We start from the raw sequence: 25315 nt of genomic DNA, 5'->3' as shown, positions 1-25315 counted from the left end.
ATGTTAAAATCAACTGTTTTTCTTACATATAGGATGCTCCATGAGTTTATTTATTATTATTTATTACTAGTAGAGCAAAGAGCCTCACGAAACTCTTGTATCACAAGCATATATAAAGAGCCTTATATTTTATCTATATATACTTTTCTAGAACAAGCATCTAGAACAGCAATACCTCTTTCTCCACGTTAATGTAGAACTGGCGAATACCCTCCAGGGTGAGCTCCTCCTTCTTCACAAGGATACGGATTGGGTCACGCATGAACTTCTTGGTGACTTCCAGCACATCCTGAGGCATGGTAGCAGACAGGAGCACCACCTGGAAAATAGGGTTGAGAAAAGGTATTAGCTAGGCTCTATAGAACAAAATAACTGACAGAGGAAAGTCTCTCTCTCTCTCTCAGAAATAAATATTCTATATTCGCCAAGATGATGCTTAATTCTGTTGCGACATTTGTCAGCAAAACAATCTTAATTTAAAGTCCTGAATTTCCAGAGAGGCAGCAGGAAGAGCATGAAATCAAATCAAATGTATTGGTCGCATTCACAGATTTGCAGATGTTATCACAAGTACAGCATAATGCTTATGTTTCTAGCTCCAACACTGCAGTAATCTATATATCAGGAATCAAGGTAAGACCCAAGTACAGTCTGTGTGAAGTAACAATGTTTATTGTAACAACAGGGGCAGGCAAACGACAGGTCAAGGAAGGCAGGGGTCGATAATCCAGAGTAGAGGCCAAGGTACAGGACGGCAGGCAGGCTCAGGTCAGACAGAGGTCGGTAATCCAGAGGCGGAGCAAAGGAACAGTACGGCAGGCAGGGTCAGGGACAGGCAGAGTGGTTAGGCGGGCGGGTACAGGGTCAAGAATGGCAAGGGTCAAAAACCAGGAGGATGAGAAAAGGAGAGACTGGGGAAAAACAGGAGCAGAGACCAACGCTAGTTGACTTGAACAAACAAGATGAACTGGCACATACAGACAGAAAATATAGGTATAAATACCAAGAGGCTAAGTGGGGAAGATGGGCAACACCTGGAGGGGATGGAGACAAGCACAAGGACAGGTGAAACAGATCAGGACGTGACAGTACCCCCCCACCCCCTAGGGACGCCACCTGGCGTTCCACCTGGGCGGATACCTGGTTGACTGGGGGTGCCGGCGGTAAAAGTCGGCAATGAGGGCCCGGGTCCAGGATGTCTTTAGCGGGAACCGAGCACCTCTCCTCCGGGCCATAACCCTCCCAGTCAACCAGGTACTGGAAATCCCTGCCCCGAACCCCCAGGAGGCGTCTCACCGTGTACGCTGGCTGGCCACCAATGACACGGGGGGAAGGGATGGGCCTAGAAACAGAAGACAAGGGGCAGTCAGACATGGTTTTTGACTCTAGACACAGAAAGGGTAGGAAAAATACAGAGAGTAAGGGGCAACAGAGGATGAACAGCAGAGGGGCTAATGATCTTGGAGCGGGGGGGAAAGGCCTCGGCTTCCGGGGGTGAAGTCGCGGCACTATTGCGGCATGCCAGCGCCTCAGGTTTGACCTTCTTGGATACCGGTCGGTGCTGCGGAATCGAAGTGGCCCGGGCCTTACTGAACCCCTCCCGGAGGTCCTGGTACTCTGCGAAGCTGGCGGAGAGGTCGGGGCAATTTCCAAGCCCCCAGGAACACTTCCCGGGGCAGGCAGAGCTGACTTTAGGCAATGAGTGCGGCAGGACAGGCTCCAGCCCACAATGGCACCAGTAGCCCAGTCAATGGAGGGATTGTGTTGCTGGAGCCAAGAGAATCCCAATACCACGGTACCCTGCGGAGACTCAACCATAAATTGGTATAAATGTACGGATATAAAAGTACGGATAATCCTGATTTGGACAATATAGATTAATGAGCCAAATCTCGTTTTTGTCCACTTTCATTTCATTTCACTTCATTCAAAAGAATCCACCTTCCTTGCGAAACATTCCTGACTATTTGCACATTCCGATCGTAATATTTGTTCATTAATATCATCACACCTTTTGAGTTCCTTTGTCCATGACAGAAAATGATTTCACCACCCTATTCCTATTTCCACGCAACTTCATCTAAGGATGTAGAGTGAGTTTCCTGTAAACAACTCCATCTAAGGATGTAGAGTGAGTTTCCTGTAAACAACTCCATCTAAGGATGTAGAGTGAGTTTCCTGTAAACAACTCCATCTAAGGATGTAGAGTGAGTTTCCTGTAAACAACTTCATCTAAGGATGTAGAGTGAGTTTCCTGTAAACAACTTCATCTAAGGATGTAGAGTGAGTTTCCTGTAAACAACATCATCTAAGGATGTAAGAGTGAGTTTCCTGTAAACAACTCATCTAAGGATGTAGAGTGAGTTTCCTGTAAACAACTTCATCTAAGGATGTAGAGTGAGTTTCTAAACAACATCATCTAAGGATGTAGAGTGAGTTTCCTGTAAACAACATCATCTATCTAAGGATGTAGAGTGAGTTTCCTGTAAACAACTTCATCTAAGGATGTAGAGTGAGTTTCCTGTAAACAACTTCATCTAAGGATGTAGAGTGAGTTTCCTGTAAACAACTTCATCTAAGGATGTAGAGTGAGTTTCCTGTAAACAACTTCATCTAAGGATGTAGAGTGAGTTTCCTGTAAACAACTTCATCTAAGGATGTAGAGTGAGTTTCCTGTAAACAACTTCATCTAAGGATGTAGAGTGAAAACAACTTCATCTAAGGATGTAGAGTGAGTTTCCTGTAAACAACTTCATCTAAGGATGTAGAGTGAGTTTCCTGTAAACAACTTCATCTAAGGATGGATGTAAACAACTTCATCTAAGGATGTAGAGTTTCCTGTAAACAACTTCATCTAAGGATGTAGAGTGAGTTTCCTGTAAACAACTTCATCTAAGGATGTAGAGTGAGTTTCCTGTAAACAACTCCATCTAAGGATGTAGAGTGAGTTTCCTGTAAACAACTTCATCTAAGGATGTAAGAGTGAGTTTCCTGTAAACAACTTCATCTAAGGATGTAGAGTGAGTTTCCTGTAAACAGTAATTGTTACATTCCTTTTCTTTTAGAAATGTAAAGACTGATCTTTTTTTAATAATCTGCTAAACCATTACAATTATTACTGGCTATACTTATTTCACCCCTTACCATAACTAGATACTATTCTCATTCTAAATTGACAATAATTAGTGCTTGTATAGTTACTGCCATCAGAGGTATTATGATGGTCAAAAGTAGAGCTTTCAAATGTCTGATATTTAGAATTCAAGAAATAGGTTCTAGCTATATTTGTTTTATTCCCTTGCCTGTTTGCCTGTGAGCCAATGCCACAGATGTTAGAAAATTGAGACAAGATATTATGTGTGTAGTAAATCTGAATATGTTGATGTGTATGATATTGGATGTGATTTAGTGAGAGTGTGTACGATGTCTGTATAAGAATAAGACTATAATGTGTGATGTCCAAATAAATAATAACTTCTTGATGGTAGTGGGGTGAACAGGCCGTGGCTCGGGTGGCTGAGATCTTTGATGAGCTTCTTGGTCTTCCTGTGACACACGGTAGATGTCATTGAGTGCAGGCAGTGTAGTTGCCGTACCAGGTGGTGATACAGGCCGGCAGAACGCTCTCGATGGTGCATCTTTAAAAGTTTGTGATGGTCTTAGGGGCCAAGCCAAATTTCTTCAGCCTCCTGAGGTAGTACAGGAGGGGGCTGGGCACACACCCCTGTGGGGCCCGTGTGTTGAGGATCAGCCTGATAAAGGTGTTGTTGCCTACCTTCACCACTTGGGGTCGGCCCGTCAGGAAGTCTAGGACCCAGTTGCACAGGGAGGGGTTCAGACCCAGGGCCCTGAAATTAGTGATGAGCTTGGAGGGCATTATGGTGTTGAACACTAAGCTGTAGTTGATGAAAAGCATTCTTACATATGTATTCCTATTGTCCAGGTGGGATAGGGCATTGTGCAGTGCAATGGCAATTGTGTCATCCGTGGATCTGTTGGTGCAATATGCAAATTGTAGTGGATCTAGGGTGTCGGGTAAAGTGGAGTTGATATGATCCTTAAAAGCACTTCATGATGACAGAAGTGAGTGCTACGGGGCGATAGTCATTGAGTTCAGTAGCCTTTGCTTTCTTGTTGGGATGTAACGGTACACGTATTCGTATCGAACCGTTCGGTACGGACAACCCGGGTCGGTCTGCTCTGAACCTGAATGATTACATTAAAAAAAGATGTACAATTTTTTTTTGAAACTCTAGGAATAGGCTATGATTACACTGCGGTGTATGCCTTGAGTAAATCTGAGCTGAAGTAAACATGGTCTATTCCGTTAAAACAACATAAGCCTATTGCACACGATGTAATGAGAATTCAAATCTTAATTGGCGAATTCCAAACTGTACTTTAGAGAGGCGCAGCCGTGAACTAGTTATGTGCAATGACTAGTGTTGGGGGTCGATGAACCAGGAGGATTTTCCCTCATCGTTTAAATCTCCTGTTTGAAAAACATTTTGGCTTCCCAGTAGATTACAACGGCGATGGACAGATAGAGTATGTTGCCACTGCTCAACGAGAATAGCCTATGCAGCTGCCAACACCTCAAACATGTTGACACATTTACGCCAACACCACCCCAGTATTCATACCAACGGAGCAGGACGGAAACGCAAAGAAAACAACCTTGTCTCCCGTCTGTATTCAAGCAGCCCTTCACAGCAGATTCTGACCGGGCCAAAGACATTTGAGAGGGATAAGTATGTTTATAGCCGCAGATATGCTCACATTCCTGTTAATTGAGAACAACATTGTGTTTCGAGCCACGTTACGAAAGTGGGATTCAAATGGATTTGATTGCAATTTTTTTGTCAATGATCTACACAAAATACTGTCAAAGTGGAAGAAAAATTGTAAAGTAAAACAATATTTTGATTAGATAAGTAGTCAACCGCCTGAGTCAATACATGTTAGAATCACCTTTGGCAGCGATTACATCTGTGGGTCTTTCTGGGTAACTCTCTTAAGAGCTTTGCAAACCTGGATTGTACAATATTTGCCTATAATACTTTTTTGTAGTTCTTAAAGTTCTGTTAAATCATGCCAAAATTTAAGCAAATTTTAGTCAAACTGTAACTAGGCCACTCAGGAACATTTAATGTTGTCTTGGTAAGTAACTTGTGTATATTTGGCCTTGCATTTTAGGTTATTGTCCTGCTGAAAGGTGGATCCGGTATTTGGTATTTTATTAGGATCCCCATTAGCTGTTGCAAAAGCAGCAGCTACTCTTCCTGGGGTCCACACAAAACATGAAACATAATGCAGAATGACATAATACAGAACATCAATAGACAAGAACTACTCAAAGACAGAACTACATTACAAAAAGGCACACGTAGCCTACATATCAATGCATACACACAAACTATCTAGATCAAATAGGGGAGAGGAGTTGTGCCGCAAGTTGTTGCTTTATCTGTTTTTTGAAACCATGTTCGCTGTTTATTCTGTTTATTTTTTATTATAATACTGTACACTTTCTTGAATTTGTTCTGGATTTGGGGACTGTGAAAAGACCCCTGGTGGCATGTCTGGTGGGATTAGTGTGTGTGTCAGAGCTGTGTGTACGTTAACTATGCAAACAATTTTGGATTTTCAACACATTGTTTCTTACAAAAAGAAGAAGTGACGCAGTCAGTCTCTCCTCAACACTTAGCCAAGAGAGACTGGCATGCATATTATTTATGTCAGCCCTCTGATTACTATTAAAAGCAAAATGAGCTGCTCTGCTCTGGGCCAGCTGCAGCTTAACTAGGTTTTTCCTTACAGCCCTCGACCACACGATTGGACAATAATCAAGATTAGACAAAACCAGAGCCTGCAGAACATGCTTTTTGGAGTGTGGTGTCAAAAAAGCAGAGCATCTCTTTATTACGGATAGACCTCTCCCCATCTTTACAACCCTTGAATCTATTTGTTTTGATCATGACGGTTTACAATCGAAAGTAACACCAAGTAATTTAGTCTCCTCAACTTGTTCAACAGCCACACCATTCATTACCAGTCAGCTGAGGTCTAGAACTTAAGGAATGATTTGTACCAAATACAATGCTCTCAGTTATAGAGGTGTTCAGGACCAGTTTATTACTGGCCACCCATTCCAAAACAGACTGCAACTCTTTGTTAAGGGTTTCAGTGACTTCATTAGTTGTGGTTGCTGATGCGTATATGGTTGAATCAACAGCATACATGGACACACATGCTTTGTGTGCCAGTGCCAGGTCATTCGTAAAAATAGAAAAGAGTAGAGGGCCTAGAGAGCTGCACTGCGGTACACCAAACTTGACATGTTTGACATTACAGAAGCTTCCATTAAAGAAAACCCTTTGAGTTCTATTAGATTGCCATATCATGGATTCAGAGCTGAGGTTGAAAAGCCATAACACATGTTTTTTCAACAACAGGTTATGGTCAATAATATCAAAGGCTGCACTGAAATCTAACAGTACAGCTCCCACAATCTTCTTATTATAAATTTCTTTCAACCAATCATCCATCATTTTTGTCAGTACAGTACATGTTGAGTGCCCTTCTCTATAAAAGCATACTGAAAGTCTGTTGTTAATTTGTTTACAGAGAAATAGCATTGTATTTGGTCAAACACTATTTTCTCCAACAGTTTGCTAAGAGCTGGCAGCAAGCTTATAGGTCTGCTGTTAGAACCAGTAAAGGCCGCTTTACCACTCTTGGGTAGCGGAATGACTTTGGCTTCCCTCCAGGCCCGAGGACAAAGACTGTCCTCTAGGCTCAGATTAAAAATATGACAGATAGGAGTGGCTATAGAGTCAGCTACCATCCTCAGTAGCTTTCCATCTAAGTTGTCAATGCCAGGAGGTTTGCCATTATTGATCGATAACAATAATTTATCCACCTCTCCCACACTAACTTTACAAAATTCAAACTGGCAATGCTATTCTTTCATATATATATTTTTTAATGCATGAATACAATTGCTCACCGTTCGTTGTTCGCATTTCCTGCATAAGTTTGCCCACTTTGCCAATGAAATAATCATTAAAATAATTGGCAACATCCAATGGTTTTGTGATGAATTAGCCATCTGATTCGATGAAAGATGGAGTTGAATTTGTCTTTCTGCCCATAATTTCATTTAAAGTACTCCAAAGTTTTTTTCATTGATCTTGGCTTCATAATACTTTTTCTTCTTCTTTTTGTTGCGTTTAGTCTTTGCTAGGTATTGGAAAACAAGCCTGGTCTTTGTCGTTGAATCTGTGCTTAAAATTCAATGCTCGACAGAGGGTGTCACGACTTCCGCCAATGTCGGCTCCTCTCCTTGTTCGGACGGGGTTCGGCGGTCGACGTCACCGGCTTTCTAGCCATCGCCGCTCCATTTTTCATGTATCCATTTGTTTTGTCTTGTTCCCTGCACACCTGGTTTTCATTCCCCAATCAATCTACATGTATTTATTCCGCTGTTCCCCCTCGTGTTTTTGTGTAAGATTGTTTTTGTGATACGTGTTTTTGTACGCACTAGGCTTGCGTGCGTTTTCCCTCGTGTTATTTCACGAAGCCCGTTTGTATACATTTGACCATTGTGACTGTTTTTGCACGTTTTACACTGTGCCTTGTCGGTTGGAGGTTTTTGGACGCAGCTGCGTCCGTCGGTATATTCTCTCCTGCCGAAATAATGTGTGCGCCTGTTCACAATTCTCTGCTCTCCTGCACCTGACTTCAGCACAAGTACGGACACGCCTAACAGAGGGACCTTACAGATGATTGTATGTGTGGGGTACAGAGATGGGTAGTCATTACAAAATTATGTTATACACCATTATTGCACACAGAGTTAGTCCATGCAACTATCTGACTTGTTAAGCACATTTGTACTACTAAATTATTTAGGCTCGCCATAAAAACAGGTTGAATACTTTACTTAGTTTTTCATTTTTTATTCATTTGTAACTCATTCTAAAAGCATTATTCCACTGACATTATGGGGTATTGTGTGTAGATCAGTCACACAAAATCTAAACTTAAAATTCTTAATCTAAACTTAAAATTCAGGCTGTAACAAAATGTGGAAAAATCAAGAGGTGTGAATACTTTCTGAAGGCATAAGCAATGAGCAAGCTAAAGCCGAAGTTGTCAATGAGTTGTCCACTACAAGCTTACTACAGATGGATAGACCCCCAAGGCTACAGAAAGCTACTTAACAGTGACAAGCCCATCACATTAGCCTGGAGTGGGAAATGAGAAGTAGCGTACTACAGACATGCCCTTTGAGTCACACAAGTATGCTTCTTGAGTAGTAGTACTTCACAAGTAGTATCTTTTTCTCTTTGTAACAAAACATAGTATAAACCTATACAATGTCTGAAACATGTTTACATATTGATTTCACATGGATATAGCACTTTATTTTAGTGTTTTTGTTTGCGTAATCGTGTGTTTTATTTAAGAAAATACAAAGTGCTGGTATTCCTTATTGTGCTCTCATGAGGCATTATATTACATGATCATATACTGCATGGAATCAGAAATACCAACACTTTGTATTTTCTTAAATAAACAAAAATGAACTAGTACCGAAACTAAGGGTGGGAATGTTTAAACATTAAAAATGTTTAAACAAAGTTTGGATCCTTAACATTAAGAAAAATCCCAAACCGAAAAACACATTTCTTTGTTTCCCCCCCCCACTTAATTAAAGTCACTGTTCATTTATCACAAAACATTTTCCGAGATACAGCCGATAGGTTGTGAAGTCCTGGGGAAGTTGTGTAACTCAAATAAAACTAAAGAGGAAGAGGCGAACATTAGGCTACTTGGTGAATTTGGAAGTCATGCAAGACAAGACATTGCGAGATGCAGATTACCAAAACATAAGAGCAAGCTTCTGCCTCTATCTTCCTCAAGCTGGCCTGCCTGCTCTACTTGCTCTGTCTCATTGCTAATGATGCAAGTGTGTGTTCAGTCTTCAGTCTGTTGCATTTAGAATATCCTAATCCAGTGGTCGCCAACCGGTCGATCGTCGATCTTCAAGGCATTCCTAGTCGATCACCAAATATTTCTGTAGAAAAGCCAACGAACAATAAAGGCTTGCACTCCTTTATTTAAATCATGTTGAGCTGTTGCCAGTAGGTGCACTTGATTCAAAAGTCCTGCGCACCGGGTAAGCAAAGCGTTCCCATGAGACAAAATACGCCTACCCGGCGGACCGGCAATTCTGTGACTCGTTAGCAAGTAATATACTCTGAAGCAGTGGATGATTTTCTCGCCGACTGAGCCTGATTAGAACTCCACTTCTCCCTCTCCTCCAATGTCAACGGTTTGGTGTAACACCCAGGATGAATGGGGCTGCCTCGGGAAGATCCAGGTCAGAGAAGTGGCCACCGATCGAATGTCCAAAAGTTATTTTCGGCTGTAGGAAATACTACAAACATTCTGTGCAAATAATATAAGAAATATAAGAAATAACAGGGTGACCATGTCTGTCGGCGCAATTTTGTCATGATCATAGCTTTCTAACGGACTGTTTGACAGTCTGTGCCCTTACTTGTGCGTGTGGTCCTCTTACCTGTGTGCTGGTGCCGAGCTTCTGGAAAATCTCATAGATCTGGTCCTTGAAACCCCGGCTCAACATCTCATCAGCCTCATCCAGGACAAACATCTTGATGTACTTAGCAGCTGTAGGGGGAAGATGAGCACTTGGTTCAGACAACTTGAACACAAAATAGTCCAATCCCAATACTCCATTCAGTAAACAAATAATTTAATAAAACATACTGATGTAAACAACAACTTGAGAAAAGTAGGACAAACAGTTATGTTATCTCCAGGGGTTAAAACCCGAGATTATTTTACAATCGTTTCGTTCTGGACAGAACAATTATTTTGTTCGTTCCGTTCCACTGTTCCAACCAGTAAAATAAAGATCTGAACCGGTTCGAACCAAAAAAAAGTATGTTTATATCGTTCCTTTCAGTTCCTTTTTAAACTTGTGAAATATCTTTTTTTTTTTAACATTTAGTTTGCCATTACATTACCTTACCAATCAGTGGGGATAGAACAGCTTAATTGCTATGGAGCAGGCAAGCTATTTACATGCATTGGACAGATGAGTGTAGGGTGCGAGATGTGCCAGAAATGTTGTGGGTGGGGAGAGAGCGAGAGAGGGTGGAGGAAGAGGCTTGAAGTGCTGTGGATGTTGTTGTTGTGACAAGCATTTATACAATTATACCAACGCAGGAGCAGCTTCTATGAAGGAATTTTGAATGTCTTTGAACTTCAGAGTTGGCTTAACGTTGGACCAGCTAGCTAGCAAGCAAGCATGTGTGTGCAGAACAGCACCAGAACTTGAATTTAAAACAAGTCTTACCTTTTTGTAGTTAATAAATCCAACGTGAAACATGAAAACGATAGTATCCTTAACTAGCATTGAATAGGTTAATCTATTCTCAAATTAAAAATCTCTCACCTCGTTTCTGAATCACGCTTGAAACGTCAATAGGCTACGAGACTATGCTTTGGAGGGGGAGGGGCAGGTTGTCTACATGCACACACACTGGAAAAGATTTTCAGCTGGCAGGCAGGCAGGCAGACACGGGAATACATTTCTGAGTGGCAAAGTGTGGGCTTTGCATAAGCACTTTGTTGCGTTTTTTTGTGGGACTGAAAAAAATGCCTGAGAACGTAAAAGAACATTATTTAAAAAAAACTAGAGTCAATTGATGCACCCGTGCTTCACAACTGTAAAACCTAATATGTCACCAATAACGAAAGTGGAGATTCCCACGAACACGACAGTCTCTGTTGTTTGGGTCTATGATATCCACAAGCTTTACGGCAGTTGTCTGAACTCTGTCGCGGATGTCCTCATTTCGAAGAGGTCTTCTCAAAAAACTGACTGTCCAGACCGAATATCAAAAGGGGACTCTCACAAACAAGAAGGTGTCGGTTGTTCTGCTCTACGCCAGTACCGGGCTGTAAAAATGGCAAAAAGTGCATTAGGGGGTAAAATGTGCCAAAAGGTAAAAAACACTTCAAAACCGTGTTTTAATGATTTATTTTTTTACTTTGTGTTTTGCCATTTATGAATGGTGTTATTCAAAGCGTTTCTATGGGTTATAGCAGTAAAGTCTAAATTCAATGTTTCATCAAATATATATTTTCTATACCTAGAGAGGTCCTAAAATTCCAAATCAAATGGCTAAATTATAAATTTTATGATTATCTTGAAACAATTTCATATGTTAGCATAGTAGATATTGTGATCTAAGGGCTTAGACCTACAGGGTTAACCAGTACCCATGCTTTTAAAATAACCGTTCTGTTCCGGAACAGTATAGATCACTTTCGTTTGCTGTTCTGATTCTGTTCTTCGGGAAAAAAATCTAATTCCAATCTCTTGTTATCTATACAAATCTGGTTACAAAAAAAAGATCATTAATGCAGAATAACACAAAAGTAAACAAAGACCCTGAGGTCATTACTCACAGAGGAACTTGCGGTTCAACATGTCAAACACGCGGCCTGGCGTTCCAACCACTATGTTCGGAGCCTCAGCCTGGAGCTTTGTCACCTCGTTACGGACGTTTGTGCCGCCAATACAGGCATGGCAGGAGGCTCCCATGTAGTCACCGAGGGCCAGGATCACCTTCTGGATCTATTGAAGAGGAGAGGGAGTCAATACAATTTATTAAAACCCTTTTTCAAATCTGCAGTTGTCACAAAGTGCTTTTAGAGTAACACAGCCTAGACCCCAGAGAGCAAGCAGAAGCACAGTGGCAAGAGAAAGCTCCCCCTCTGGCACACATTTTACTACATTTACATGCACACAATACTCACGAAGACCCACATTACAATTCTATTCCATATGTTCTTAGTCGAGGTAATTCCATGGTCAAGATACTTTTAGCTTTTTCATACAAATTTGTATTACTTTGGCAAGCAACAATATTCATAAGGAATCAGATTTTTGCAACTCAATTATGAGTTTGTGCCCTTAGCATGAACCAGCACCGAGTCGGCTGGGATGAATATGGCATTGTCCCTTTCCCCTTGTCAGATATAACACTCAGTGCCACTCAAAGACACTTCCTTGCCCAGAGACAGAGATAGTACAATATAGTACATGGTTTGATTCACACTATGGAGCAGAGCCGAGCCACGCTTTACCGTGCTGGTCTGGTTACTCATCCACCATAGTTGCTAGAACCGTACTGGAAAGGACCATGTCATATTAAAATACCAGAGGCACCATGGTACAGCATCGGTGCGACTGTGTAAAGGGTGCAGGAGTTGCATTCACAGTTAACTGTTTTTAGGCCAATTTAATGTTTGTGCAACCTGCCTGCTGAGCCAGCTCTCGGGTGGGAGCGAGGACCAAGGCCTGGGTGCCCTTCAGCTCGATATCAATCTGCTGGAGGATGGAGATGGCGAACGTGGCAGTCTTCCCTGTGCCTGACTGGGCCTGTGCAATGACATCATAACCTGGTGGGAAATGAAAATTCATTTGTTCACACCATAGCAAAACATTTTGTAACAGAAAACAAAAACAAGTGTTTCTTATTGGACAAATTCAGGTAGGTCCCTACCCGTCTCATCCCATTTGGTTCCTAGTTGCTAAGACCAAGGATACGCTTTAAAGGCATTTGGGTCACTCTGTTTTGAAGCTCAGGAAATGTGTACGCTTAATCATTAACTTGCATGAAAATAATAAAAAATGAAAGGCAAGATTGAGAAGGTCTCCAAACCTGACCGGTAGGAAACTCTGGAATAAATAAAAGCCAGTATAGTATGATCTCTCAAGAAAACCTTATGTTCGACACATGAATTAAGAGGATTAAGTAATTAAATAAAGGTTAAATGTTTTTTTTAAATACAATTTTTAAGTAAGCAAGTATAGATGCTCATGCAACGTCTGTCAGCGACAATTTAGGCTAGATCATCTTGAAGCAAGAAGCAATGTTCAAGAATCAACACATTAATAGGCATTTGGAACCTTAGCTTATACACATCTTGAAAAAGGACTGACTGAAACGTGAACAAAATAAACAACATGCAGAGGTTATATCCTGTGTGTGTGAGTTTATACTTTAGGAAGCTTGCACTTACCCTTGATACAAGGGAGGATGGCCCTCTGCTGAATGGCAGATGGTTTCTCAAAACCATAGGCATAGATTCCTCTCAGGAGAGTCTCACGCAGGGCCATCTCATCGAAGCTGTCCACGATCTCATTCCAGTTACTCTGTGGAGAGAAAAAATGATCGTAGAGCACGGTCAGTATAAATAGCACCCCAGTACTGTACTTCTTATACACAAACCCCAGTACCGTTTTTTTTTAGCCAGTGGAGACAAAAAAAAACAAGTGTGAGATACATGCATCTTTTCTTCCATTCCATTAGACAACATGCCATTCGATATTCAACAGTCCAACATTTAACAAAGTGTAGCTTAACACACACACACACACAAACACTTACCTCAATGATGCCATCTGGCTCCATGCCCTCTGGGCCATTGTCTCTGTTGGAGAGGTCTCTGTAGGAAAACGTTAAATGTTGATACTTTAGGATACATGTCATGTTGCATACATTTGCTAAATATAATGATATCTTGGGAAAAAATAATAATAATTCTGACCAAAAATCTATAAGGGGTTTGCCAGAATGTGATTGGCTAATTACAATGATTGCATTGAGGCAGCCATGTTCAATAAACTTGCATATCGTTGCTGACAAACAGCAATGCAAAAGCTGGGGCACACACACCTAACTTGCGTGATACATTCTGAGGACAAGATGAAGCAAGAAGCTCCACTTCCATCAATCTGTCAATGTGAAAATACAGCGATACGCAGACCAATTGGGGATTTTTTTTTTATGGAGGTCTATGAGTGTCAGATATGGTCAACAACATTTTTTATTGCTAATATGCTAAGTGAGGCTTATTTGATCTAATATAAGTTTCGTAATGTTTAGTTTGTTATGAACATACTGATATAAGTGGACGCACATGGTATCTACGCAACTTTGAGAAAAAATATTTCATGTCGTAGTTGTCTGTTGTGCACAAGCGTTATCTGCCCTCTCATTGGCTAGAATGTTCATGCCTGATCTCGCCTCCTTTCGCCAACGACTCCCATTGTTAGGGCACAGATAAGATGGATCTTGTCATCACATAAAGCAGGGGTGCGTGCACAATCAGAATTCAGAGGTCCAGTGATTCACAACAGGTCCAAACCATTAAAATGTCTAACGTGCGCTATGTTTTGGGGGCATATGTAGTTCTTGTATATGTATAGCTAATAAACAAAGTACTACATTTCAATAACATTTCAACAATATTTATTGCACATTTTCAATGTAGACACTTTAAACAGGTAAAATAAATATGCAGCGTAATCATAAATAAAAGTAGGCCTATCACAAATGTTTTCACTTCAAGCAAAACAAGGCCGCATCTTCACAAAAAAATAACAAAAGTCCCTGTTTCTGAAAAAAAGTGCTTTGATTTTTGAACAAATAAGAAGCCACAGGTTTAATATTTATCTTTACAACTCTCTCCCACCTCTCTTCTTTAGTGAGAGAAATAGGCTTTTGCTTGCCCTGCCAGTCATTTGAACCTTGGCTGGAATGGAGTCAGTGCCATTGTCATGCACATACTGTATGTAGGTGCTCATTGGTGAGTCTAGAACAGTACTTATTCTTAATGATGTTCATAGTGAAGAAAGAAGACTCACAACTGTATGTGGAGCCATGCATGGTCAAGGTGTGTAGTGCTACTTTGGTTAGACCAGGGAAAACAGTCTCAGACACAGCCTGCAGCCAGAAAGCGTCATGATCAGTTAGTTGAAAGGGCTCTCTTAGTGCAACATTTGCTTGCAGATCAATCAGTTCCATCTGTAGAGATCCAACATGTGCCCACTTGAAGGTCTGTGTCACCTCCTTTGAAAATCCCCTGACATCTGTGATGATGAATGGATTCTCAATTAGAAGGAAATGCTATCTAAGGCTGAAGCTGTCAAAGCGATTGCTGAAGTTTCCAATCAGCTTTATCTATGAAGTCAACATGAGGAGAAGCATCTCTCTCACCCTGAATCTGTTTCTGCACTTTTGAGAAGTGTGCACAGTCTTCTTGAAGATCTTCATTGGACAATTCCAGTTCCCTCTGGAAGGAGAGGACAGATGTCATCAAATCACAAACTGAATTGTTCTTGCCCTGTAGTTTCACGTTGAGCTCATTAAAGTGTGACGTGGTGTTTACCAAAAAAGCAACAATATCCATTTTGCTCGTCTTGCAAAAAAAGTGAAAACTGTGTTGCCTTCTGACTCTTGAGCTGTACTAGGAAAGCTGTTATCTCCTTTCGAATGGACCAAAAGCATTTCAACACCCTACCTTTACTGAGCCATCTTACGTTGTTGTGCAGCAGTAGGTCTTTGCATTTGCCTCAACTTCTTTCATGAATTCTCTCAGCAGGCGATGCTGATGAGATGGGGATGCCCTGAGGAAGTTAATGAGTTTCATCATTGTATTCATCACTTCAGCATACTCTTCCGACAGATTGCTGTGAGGTCAGGGTTTTCCTCTTTCGTGCCGTGCCACAGCTCCCCTCTCTCTTCCTATCATGGCAGGGGCCCCATCTGAGGTGATAGAGACTACTTGTTTTAGATCTATTCCCTTCTTTCTCTGCATGTCCTTTATGGCCATGGATATGTCCTTTCCTCTTGTATGTGTCTCGAGTGGTGTTACACCTAACAGGTCTTCGCAGAATTTCGTCTTCTCTGTGTGGTAAAATCTAACATACACCAGAAGCTGGGCCTTATCACTCACATCAGTAGATTCATCAACAGCTAATGCTCTGCGTGGTGCACTCCGAATAGCTTCATCACGCTGTGTTAATACATCCTCTGCTTGTATTTCACTCTTTCTTGCTGTTGTTGTACGCGACATTGGGATTTTCTTGACCTTTTCACACAGCTCGGAAAGTTTCAGCAACAGCATTCGTGCACTCCATCGCCACTCCCCCGTCAGTAAAACGGATTTTGGTTTGACCCAAAATCCAAGCTATTTTTAGTTAACATTCACTTGCACGTTGTTGGGCAGTGAATGCATGGGAGAAGACTCTGGTGGACCGATCATACTGGGCTTTGAGTTAGTTTATTTTGCGTACCCTCACCTCAGACTGCTGTGGATATTTTTGCTCAAAAGATCGTGCTTTGTCTCATAGTGGCGCTTCACGTTGGCACTTTTTATTAGAGCCACAGTCGCTGAACATATCAGGCAGAGTGGTTGGTCACTCGCTGCAGGAAGGATAAAGGCATATTTGTCTGTCCACTCCTCTTTGAAAGCTCCATTTTCTGTATCGACTTTCCTGACTTTTGCGCATACCATTCTATTATTTCTCCTCTCGCTTCCGCCTTTGCTTCTCTTGCGGCCTCTCTCTCTGACAACATCAGTCTCCTAACATGCATTGTAAACATTTGCTTTGATTGGCTGAGTTTCGTGAAGTGATTTAAGTAACGCACGCGATTGGACAAGTATGGGGCGCTGTCTGGGACCTTCCAAGCTGTGCTGTATGTGTACATTGAAAAAAAGGGTTGCTTCATCAGTATTTAATTTAACAATTATTTATGAGAAATGTGTCGAGGTCCAGATAGAACCTACAACTATCAGAAAATGTGCATGACCTTTTTTTTTTGCATTTCCCCACCAGAGGTGTGTTTCCATCAGATACAAGGCTTTGCGTGATGATGCAAAATAAGGGCTATAAATACATAGGCCTACCGGCAGGCTGGTACAGGGGGCTTGTCTATCTGCATTTACCCCATTGGAAACATCCTTATTATTATTATTATTCGCAAAAAAATTGTAAAGTATTCTCATTGTAAATATTCTAACTTTTTAACCATAAATGGTAGAGACATGGGGTTTGGATTATTGTTTTTCTAACCTAATGTTATATTGAGTGGGCATATTTTTTATAAACCTTGAATGAATTTAACATTTTATGGGTGAACACAATACAAAGTATGTCACTGTCCTTCTAAGACACCAATGTCCCTTTAAGAGCTCCGTTGGCCCGAAAGGCCAATATACAGATCTCTCCGTGACTGTTCGGGTGGAGTCCGTTTTTTGATTGGGTGAAGTCCGTTTTTTGATTGGGTGGAGTTTTTTTGGGGGGAGCAACGCGCAACTTTTGGTAACATACCCTAGCCGGTCCATGTTTCCTACTCTTATTCACAGGGGGGCAATAGCTTTGTTATTTTTTGGTCTTCTCATTTGTGGTGAAAGCAAGGAAGAGTCATCTTCCCTTGTCAGTAGTAGTTAGCTGGCTTTAGCCTTTTCAGCTTCCCACATCTCAGATTTAAAATGAAATAATATGACCTGGCAAATATTTGTATAGTTGTCAGTGTAACCTACAACATGATCCTAGTTTGATATGCTGCTTGTATGTATTCACTCCCATATTAGCTAAAAAATAGAATGTCATGTTTTGGTCAGAGAGAAAGAAAAAGCACACGGCAACAGCAGTTTTTACCGTTAGTAAAAACTAGTTATTAGTTCAGAGACTTGTCCAGAACCCACTCCTGCGTTGTCTTGGTTGTATGCTTAGGGTCATTCTCCTGTTGGAAGGTGAACCTTCACCCCAGTCTGAGGTCCTGCGTGCTCCGGAGCAGGTTTTCATCAAGGATCTCTCTGTAATGCTTAGCATTCAGCCCAAAGAGTTCAATCTTGGTTTCATCAAACCAGAGATTCTTGTTTCTCATGGTCTAAGAGTCTTTAGGTGCCTTTTGGCAAACTCCAAGCGGACTGTCATGTGCCTTTTACTGAGGAGTGACTTCTGTCTAGCCACTCTACTATTAAGGTCTGATTGGTGGAGTACTGCAGAGATGGTTGTCCTTCTGGAAGGTTCTCCCATCTCCACAGAGGAACTCTAGAGCTCTGTGAGAGTGACCATCGGGTTCTTGGTCACCTCCCTGACCAAGGCCCTTCTGGTGGTTCCAAACTTCTTCCATTTAAGAATTATGGAGGCCACTGTGTTCTTGGGGCCCTTCAATGCTGCAGAAATGTTTTGGTACCCTTCCCCAGATCTGTGACTCGACACAATCCTGTCTCGGAGCTCTACGGACAATTTCTTCGACCTCATGGCTTGGCTTTTAGATCTGACATGCACTGTCAACTGTGGGACCTGACATAGACAGGTGTGTGCCTTTCCAAATCATGACCAATAAATACAATTTACCACAGGTGGACTCCAATCGAGTTGTAGAAACATCTCAAGAATGATCAATGGAAACAGGATGCACCGGCCTCAATTTTGAGTATCATAGCAAAGGGTCTGAATACTTATGTAAATAAGGTATTTCAATTTTTATTTAATAAAAAATGTGCAAAAAAATCTAAAAACCTGTTTTCACTTTGTCATTTTGGGGTATTGTGTATAAATTGATGAGGAAATGTTATGCAATTCATTTTTTAATAAGGCTGTAACGTAACAAAATATGAAAAAAGTTAAGGATTCTCTGGTCTGAAGAAACCCAGATTGTACTCGTTGGCCTGAAAGCCAAGTGTCACATCTGGAGGAAACCTGGCACCATCCCTATGGTGATGCATGGTGGTGGCAGCATCATGCTGTGGGGATGTTTTTGAGCGGCATGGACTGGGAGACTAGTCAGGATCAAGGGAACAACGAACGGAGCGAAGTACAGAGACAGGACCTCAGACTGGAGCAAAGGTTCACCTTTGTACAGGACAACAACCTTAAGCACACAGCCAAGGCAATGCGGGAATGGCTTCAGGACAAGTCTCTGAATATCCTTGAGTGGCCCAGCCAGAGCCCGGACTTGAACACGATCAAACATCTCTGGAGAGACCTGCAAATAGCTGTGCAGCAACGCTCCCCATCCAACCTGACAGAGCTTGAGGATCTGCAGAGAAGAATGGGAGAAACTTCCCAAATACAGGTGTGCCAAGCTTGTAGCATCATGCCCAAGAAGACTCGAGGCTGTAATCGATGCCAAAGATGGTTCAACAAAGTACTGAGTAAAGGTTCTGAATACTTATGTAAAATTTGATATCAGTCTTTAAAAATAAATTGGCTAAAATGTCTTAACCTGTTTTAATTTTGTCATTATGGGTTATGTGTAGATTGATGAGGGAAAAATTCCGTAACAAGTCATATATATATATATATATATATATATATATATATATATATATATATACACATACATATGTATATGTATATATACAGTGGGGCAAAAAAGTATTTAGTCAGCCACCAATTGTGCAAGTTCTCCCACTTAAAAAGATGAGAGAGGCCTGTAATTTTCATCATAGGTACACTTCAACTATGACAGACAAAAATGAGAAAAAAAATCCAGAAAATCACATTGTAGGATTTTTTATGAATTTATTTGCAAATTATGGTGGAAAATAATTATTTGGTCAATAACAAAACTTTATCTCAATACTTTGTTATATACCCTTTGTTGGCAATGACAGAGGTCAAACGTATTGCAGATTCAGTCTTCCCAGCCTGGTGCAGGTCTACAATTTTGTTTCTGGTGTCCTTTGACAGCTCTTTGGTCTTGGCCATAGTGGAGTTTGGAGTGTGACTGTTTGAGGTTGTGGACAGGTGTCTTTTATACTGATAACAAGTTCAAACAGGTGCCATTAATACAGGTAACGAGTGGAGGACAGAGGAGCCTCTTAAAGAAGAAGTTACAGGTCTATGAGAGCCAGAAATCTTGCTTGTTTGTAGGTGAGCAAATACTTATTTTCCACCATAATTTGCAAATAAATTCATTAAAAAATCCTACAATGTGATTTTCTGGATTTTTTTTTCTCATTTTGTCTGTCATAGTTGAAGTGTACCTATGATGAAAATTACAGGCCTTTCTCATCTTTTTAAGTGGGAGAACTTGCACAATGGTGGCTGACTAAATACTCCCCCCACTGTACATATATATACATAGATACATATATTTGTTACAGCTCAACTAAAACAATCTCAGTCGACCAACAGCCAAACTACCAATCGATGACCATTCGACTAATTGTGGTAAGCCCGACCGGCATCATATGAGATGTGAATAGGCAACATTTCATTCCTTAGTCAGAGTATATTTTATCTCGCTTTCAGCTCAAATAATGGCACCACCGATTTCAAGAAATTTTGCCTTGTTTTTTACGCGGTTGTGTCATAATTCTTTGCATACTTTCCGATGAAGCGTGTGCAACGATGCAAGCTTCAAATTAGGGACAAACGGAGTATGCATTCGAGAACTGCCCTCCATGCTCCGTTTCACCCATTTTGATTTGGACTCATTCTCCAACCCTCCAGTGCTCCAATTTGCATGCTTGTGGCACAGTAACATGCATTTTGAGAAACACCCAATGTATGATGTAAGACCACACAGCTCACGTTATGTGCGCGAGGGTTGCAAAATAAATGTACACATACATGTTATTCAATCATTGCTTCTAAATTGCTCCGCGCATCAACGAGCATCTGCGTTGCCAGGCACTACAATAGAAACGTGGTTCTATTTGTGACGCTTCATGCGCTGCAAGTCCTGCCCCTCCCATCTCCTTATTGGTTTTTAGGAGCATTTACACACATGGGTGATTGAAATATTTACTGAGGTCCACACTTAAGTCCAGTTGGGTGGTAATGCACATTAAAGTTCGTTGCCAACCGCCAAATGAAGTCCAAAGAAGACTGAAGGAGGAGAGATTACTAGAAACTAACTTGGTTTACCCTTTTATCTGTGGATTAATTGTCGGAGTAGAGGACCTGGTGCATTTCAGGTAAAATAACATGCCAATGTTTATATCCCAGGACAAATGAGCTAGCAACAGCAAACTAGCTAAATTGCCATGAATGTTTTAATGCTTTTCGACCTGTCTCCAAATTAATATAGTTTGTTCGGAGTTCGTTTTGATATTCCAACCTGTGTGTCCTGATCGAGTCTGGTGTGGACAAACTCAACATGCGCGATATGGCGCACGCACGCCCCATCTAGACAGCATGTTAGAAGTAGTTTTCACATACAAAATTTGTCTAAACTCAATCAAATATGCTTCCCAAAAATAGCATGGTCGCTGTTGTAGAACGTTTATTTGCACCAGCATCCATCATGAAAATCTGAAAAGACGTGTCCATGTAAATAGGATTATTAGGGAAATCGTTTTTGCAAAGCATGTAAACGTTTTAATCGAAATATTATATTAATCCGACTATCCACAATAATCTCACGGTGTGCATGTAACCGTGCACAGTGACAGAACCATAACCCCTGAAATGTACCTACACATGGTTATTCTAGCAACAATTGTGAAAGGAAACGTTTCCACCGCAATTCGTCACATGATACATTTTGCAGACACAAAAATATTGGTCGTCTGTTGACATTTGTAACATTGTACCAACACTTCCTGTTTCCATCACACTTTTTATGACTTTACTCACATAAAAACGGTGGATGGAAACGTGTTTTCTGATACATTTGATCACGTCTTCCCAATGCAGACGATTTAAACACGCCAATACAAATACAGTTTATTGTGTTCAGACAGAGGTTTTGAAGAGAACAGCACGAGTGGTCATTGTGGATAACAAAATTGGTGGGGGTTCGCTGGCTATGCGCTAACGTCAGTGGAAATTAAAACCCCGTGATTAAACGCCTAGCCTACTAGTAGTAGCTAGCTAGGAAAACGGCACTACTACACATTCAGCAGGGATAACCATACTAATTTAGCTGGAATTAGACAAAATACTAGCAACAGTCAATCAAATGCCCTATCCGATGCAAATCCTTCCATTTTGTACAAGCTCGTACACATAACGTTAACATTTGGGGTAGCTAAGAAATGTAACGTTCACGTTAGCCAGCTAACGCTAGACACTAAATTATCTCGCAAATTAGCTCGAGTTTTGGGATTGTTAGACAACGTCCGTTAGCTAATGTAGCTAAACATGACTAAAGACACTCACTGGGGCAGAACATAATTTGTGCACGATTGCGGGGCTCGCTGGTGGTGAGACAGGCCACCATTTTCCCGCAACCTCTGTCTGGTGTTCCCCTGCCAAATTATAGCTAACGTTAGCTAACAATTTTAGTGAACCGATTAGCAGTTCGCCTTCAAAGTCAGTCAATTTGTGAGCTGACCAGCAAATCAGTTTTTACAATTCATGGCATAATATTCGCTAACTAGCTAGTTAACATGTTATAACGTGATAAAATGTGCAAACGGCTTGGCGTTAGAGACATGGCTAGCAACTCCAACCAGACTACCAGAAGCTAGTTTACAGTTGCTAACGTTGCACTAAAACGACAGCACAAGGAATTCGCTAACGCAAAGCTCGATAAAATTGCATGCTGCATTTTATAACGGGGGGGTGAATCATGGAATTGCTGGACTGACAGTGTTATCATATCAACGTATAACTGGTTATAATAAAAAATTAGCTGGGCTCTTTACCTCTCTTCATAATCTGCCGACATTGTCACAAAGGGCGAATACGCCGCAAAAAATGTTTTAGGTACCACAACGTGATCTGGAAAGTACAGTTTTGATTGCAGAAGGGGACTATCGTTCAATGTTGGCCACACCCATTGTGATATTTTATTGGGTATGTAAGACGTCATTAAACTTGTGGTCTACGCCTTTTTCAACATAATAGGAGTGAAAGGATGCGTCTTTTCGTTCCTCCCCTGCAACAACATCATTGAAGAAACGTAAGGAAAAATGAATTCATCGAAGTTCTTAATTATGACGCAGAAGACATCATTTTGGCTCCGGTGAATGACAAAATACAGTGCTGCCAGTACTGAACCTGGTAAAATATATTCAGATGCTGAAAACAGTAATGTTCTGGCTAGATTTTTTTTCTCCAGAATAATGAAATAAATATTTTAAAGCCACACCATGAGAGAGATGTGCATATTATCAAAGAGTGGGTCACCAATAAAACCGAAAATGTGTCAGAAAGATCCGTGAATACGATTCATTATTTTGAATTCTACTCAAAACAGAGAGTGGAAAAACGGAAAACAAATTGTTTTCTAATTTATTGTTTTCAAAATTGGAAATGTAATAACGGAAAACAAATAACTATATATATAATTGTAAAAAAAAAATATATATACACGCTCCTAATAGAACATTTACTGGGTTTAGAAGGTGTGTTTCCTGCCTAGGTTGGCAGCACAAATAAATAATATAAACTGGGTGGTTCAGGCCCTGAATGCTGATTGGCTAACAGCTGTGGTATATATATATACCACCTATGACAACATATTTATTTTTACTTCTCTAATTACGATGGTAACCAGTTCATAATAGCAATAAGGCTCTTTGGGGGTTTGTGATATATGGCCAATATACCATGGCTAAGGGCTGTGTCCAGGCACTCCGGGTTGCATCGTGTTTAAGAACAGCCCTTGGCTGTGGTATATTAGCTATATACCACACCTCCTCTGGCCTTATTGTTTAATTATACCGTGAGTGTGACAGGACCATAAAAATTATAATGGTAGCTAAGATACATAACTGATATTGAAGTTAGCATGCCAATAGCACAAACTCAACAACAACTGAACAAAGTTGGCTAGCCCTACCTTGTTTCTGGTTATAGACATGCTAGTAGTAGCTAGTGGAAGTAAGTTAGTCCCTCAACCTGCTAGAAGATGAAGCTGCCCGACCAGAGCTACAGTGCGTTCGGAAAGTATTCATACCCCTTGACTTTTTCTTCATTTTGTTACGTTACAGTTTGAATTCAAAATGGATTAAATAGTTTTTTTCTCCTCACCAATCTACACAGAATATCCCATAATCACAAAGCAAAACAGGTTTTTAGAATTTTTGCAAATGTATTAAAAATACAAAAACTGACTTAACTTTTACTTAAGTATTCAGAACCTTTACTCAGTACTTTGTTGAAACACCTTTGGCAGCGATTACAACCTTGATTATTCGTGGGTATGACACTAACAGCTTGGTACACCTGTATTTGGGGAGTTTCTCTCATTCTTCTCCGCAGATCCTCTCAAGCTCTGTCAGGTTGGATGGGGAGCGTCGCTGCACAGCTATTTTCATGTCTCTCTAGAGATGTTCGAAGGTTTTCAAGTCCGTGCTCTGGCTGGGCCAGTCCATGACATTCAGAGACTTGTCCAGAAGCCACTCCTGTAATATCTTGGCTATGTGCTTAGGGTTGTTGTCCTGCTGGATGGTGAACATTCACCCCAGTCTGAGCTCCCGGGCGCTCTGGAGCAGGTTTTTATCAAGGATCTCTCTGTACTTTGCGCCATTGATCTTTGCCTCAATCCTGACTAGTCTCCCAGTCCCTGCCACTGACAAAACATCCCCACAGCATGATGCTGCCACCACCATGCTTCACCTTAGGGATGGTACCAGGTTTCCTCCAGATGTGATGTTTGGAGTTCAGGTCAAAGAGTTCAATCTTGGTTACATCAGACTAGAAAATCTTGTTTCTGGTGGTCTGAGAGTCTTTAGTTGCCTTTTGGCAAATTCCAAGCGGGCTGTCATGTGCCTTATACTGAGGAGTGGCTTCCGTCTGGCCACTACCATAAATGCCTGATTGGTGGAGTGCTGCAGAGATGGTTGTCCTTCTGGAAGGTTCTCCCATCTCTATAAATCAAATCAAATGTTTTTGTCACATGCGCCAAATACAACAGGTTTAGACCTTACCCTGAAATGCTTACTTTACAAGCCCTTAACCAACAGTGCAGTTAAGAAAATAGAGATAAACTCAATATATATATTTTTTAAGCAGCACAATAAAATAACAATAATGAGGCTATATACAGGGGATACCGGTTCTGAGTCAATGTGCGGGTGTACAGGTTAGTCGCGAAAATATGTACATGTACAGTGGGGCAAAAAAGTATTTAGCCAGCCACCAATTGTGCAAGTTCTCCCACTTAAAAAGATGAGAGAGGCCTGTAATCTTCATCATAGGTACACTTCAACTATAACAGACAAAATTAGAAAAAAAAATCCAGAAAATCACATTGTAGGATTTTTTATGAATTTATTTGCAAATTATGGTGGAAAATAAGTATTTGGTCACCTACAAACAAGCAAGATTTCTGGCTCTCACAGACCTGTTACCTCTTCTTTAAGAGGCTCCTCTGTCCTCCACTCGGTACCTGTATTAATGACACCTGTTTGAACTTGTTATCAGTATAAAAGACACCTGTCCACAACCTCAAACAGTCACACTCCAAACTCCACTATGGCCAAGACCAAAGAGCTGTCAAAGGACACCAGA

At 41.0% G+C, this 25315-nt stretch overlaps 1 protein-coding gene across 1 annotated transcript in view; it reads right to left on the bottom strand.

Moving 5' to 3' along the window:
- The window catches only part of LOC112229010 (eukaryotic initiation factor 4A-I), a 33490-nt gene extending 10878 nt beyond the window's left edge, over positions 1-22612 (bottom strand). The window contains exons 1-7 of the mRNA XM_042309147.1: positions 22504-22612; positions 13497-13554; positions 13129-13261; positions 12365-12504; positions 11509-11677; positions 9590-9699; positions 176-319 (exon numbers count right to left, since the gene is read on the bottom strand). Coding sequence (XP_042165081.1) covers positions 176-319; positions 9590-9699; positions 11509-11677; positions 12365-12504; positions 13129-13261; positions 13497-13554; positions 22504-22526 — 777 coding nt within the window. The 5' untranslated portion in view covers positions 22527-22612. The remainder of the gene's footprint in view (positions 1-175; positions 320-9589; positions 9700-11508; positions 11678-12364; positions 12505-13128; positions 13262-13496; positions 13555-22503) is intronic.
- Positions 22613-25315: the final 2703 nt, after the last annotated feature.

Source organism: Oncorhynchus tshawytscha, linkage group LG30 (genome assembly GCF_018296145.1).
Source record: "Oncorhynchus tshawytscha isolate Ot180627B linkage group LG30, Otsh_v2.0, whole genome shotgun sequence".
NCBI classification, from domain to species: domain Eukaryota; kingdom Metazoa; phylum Chordata; class Actinopteri; order Salmoniformes; family Salmonidae; genus Oncorhynchus; species Oncorhynchus tshawytscha.
Note: the sequence above shows the minus strand (reverse complement) of the source record. Positions and strands in the feature narration are given on the sequence as shown.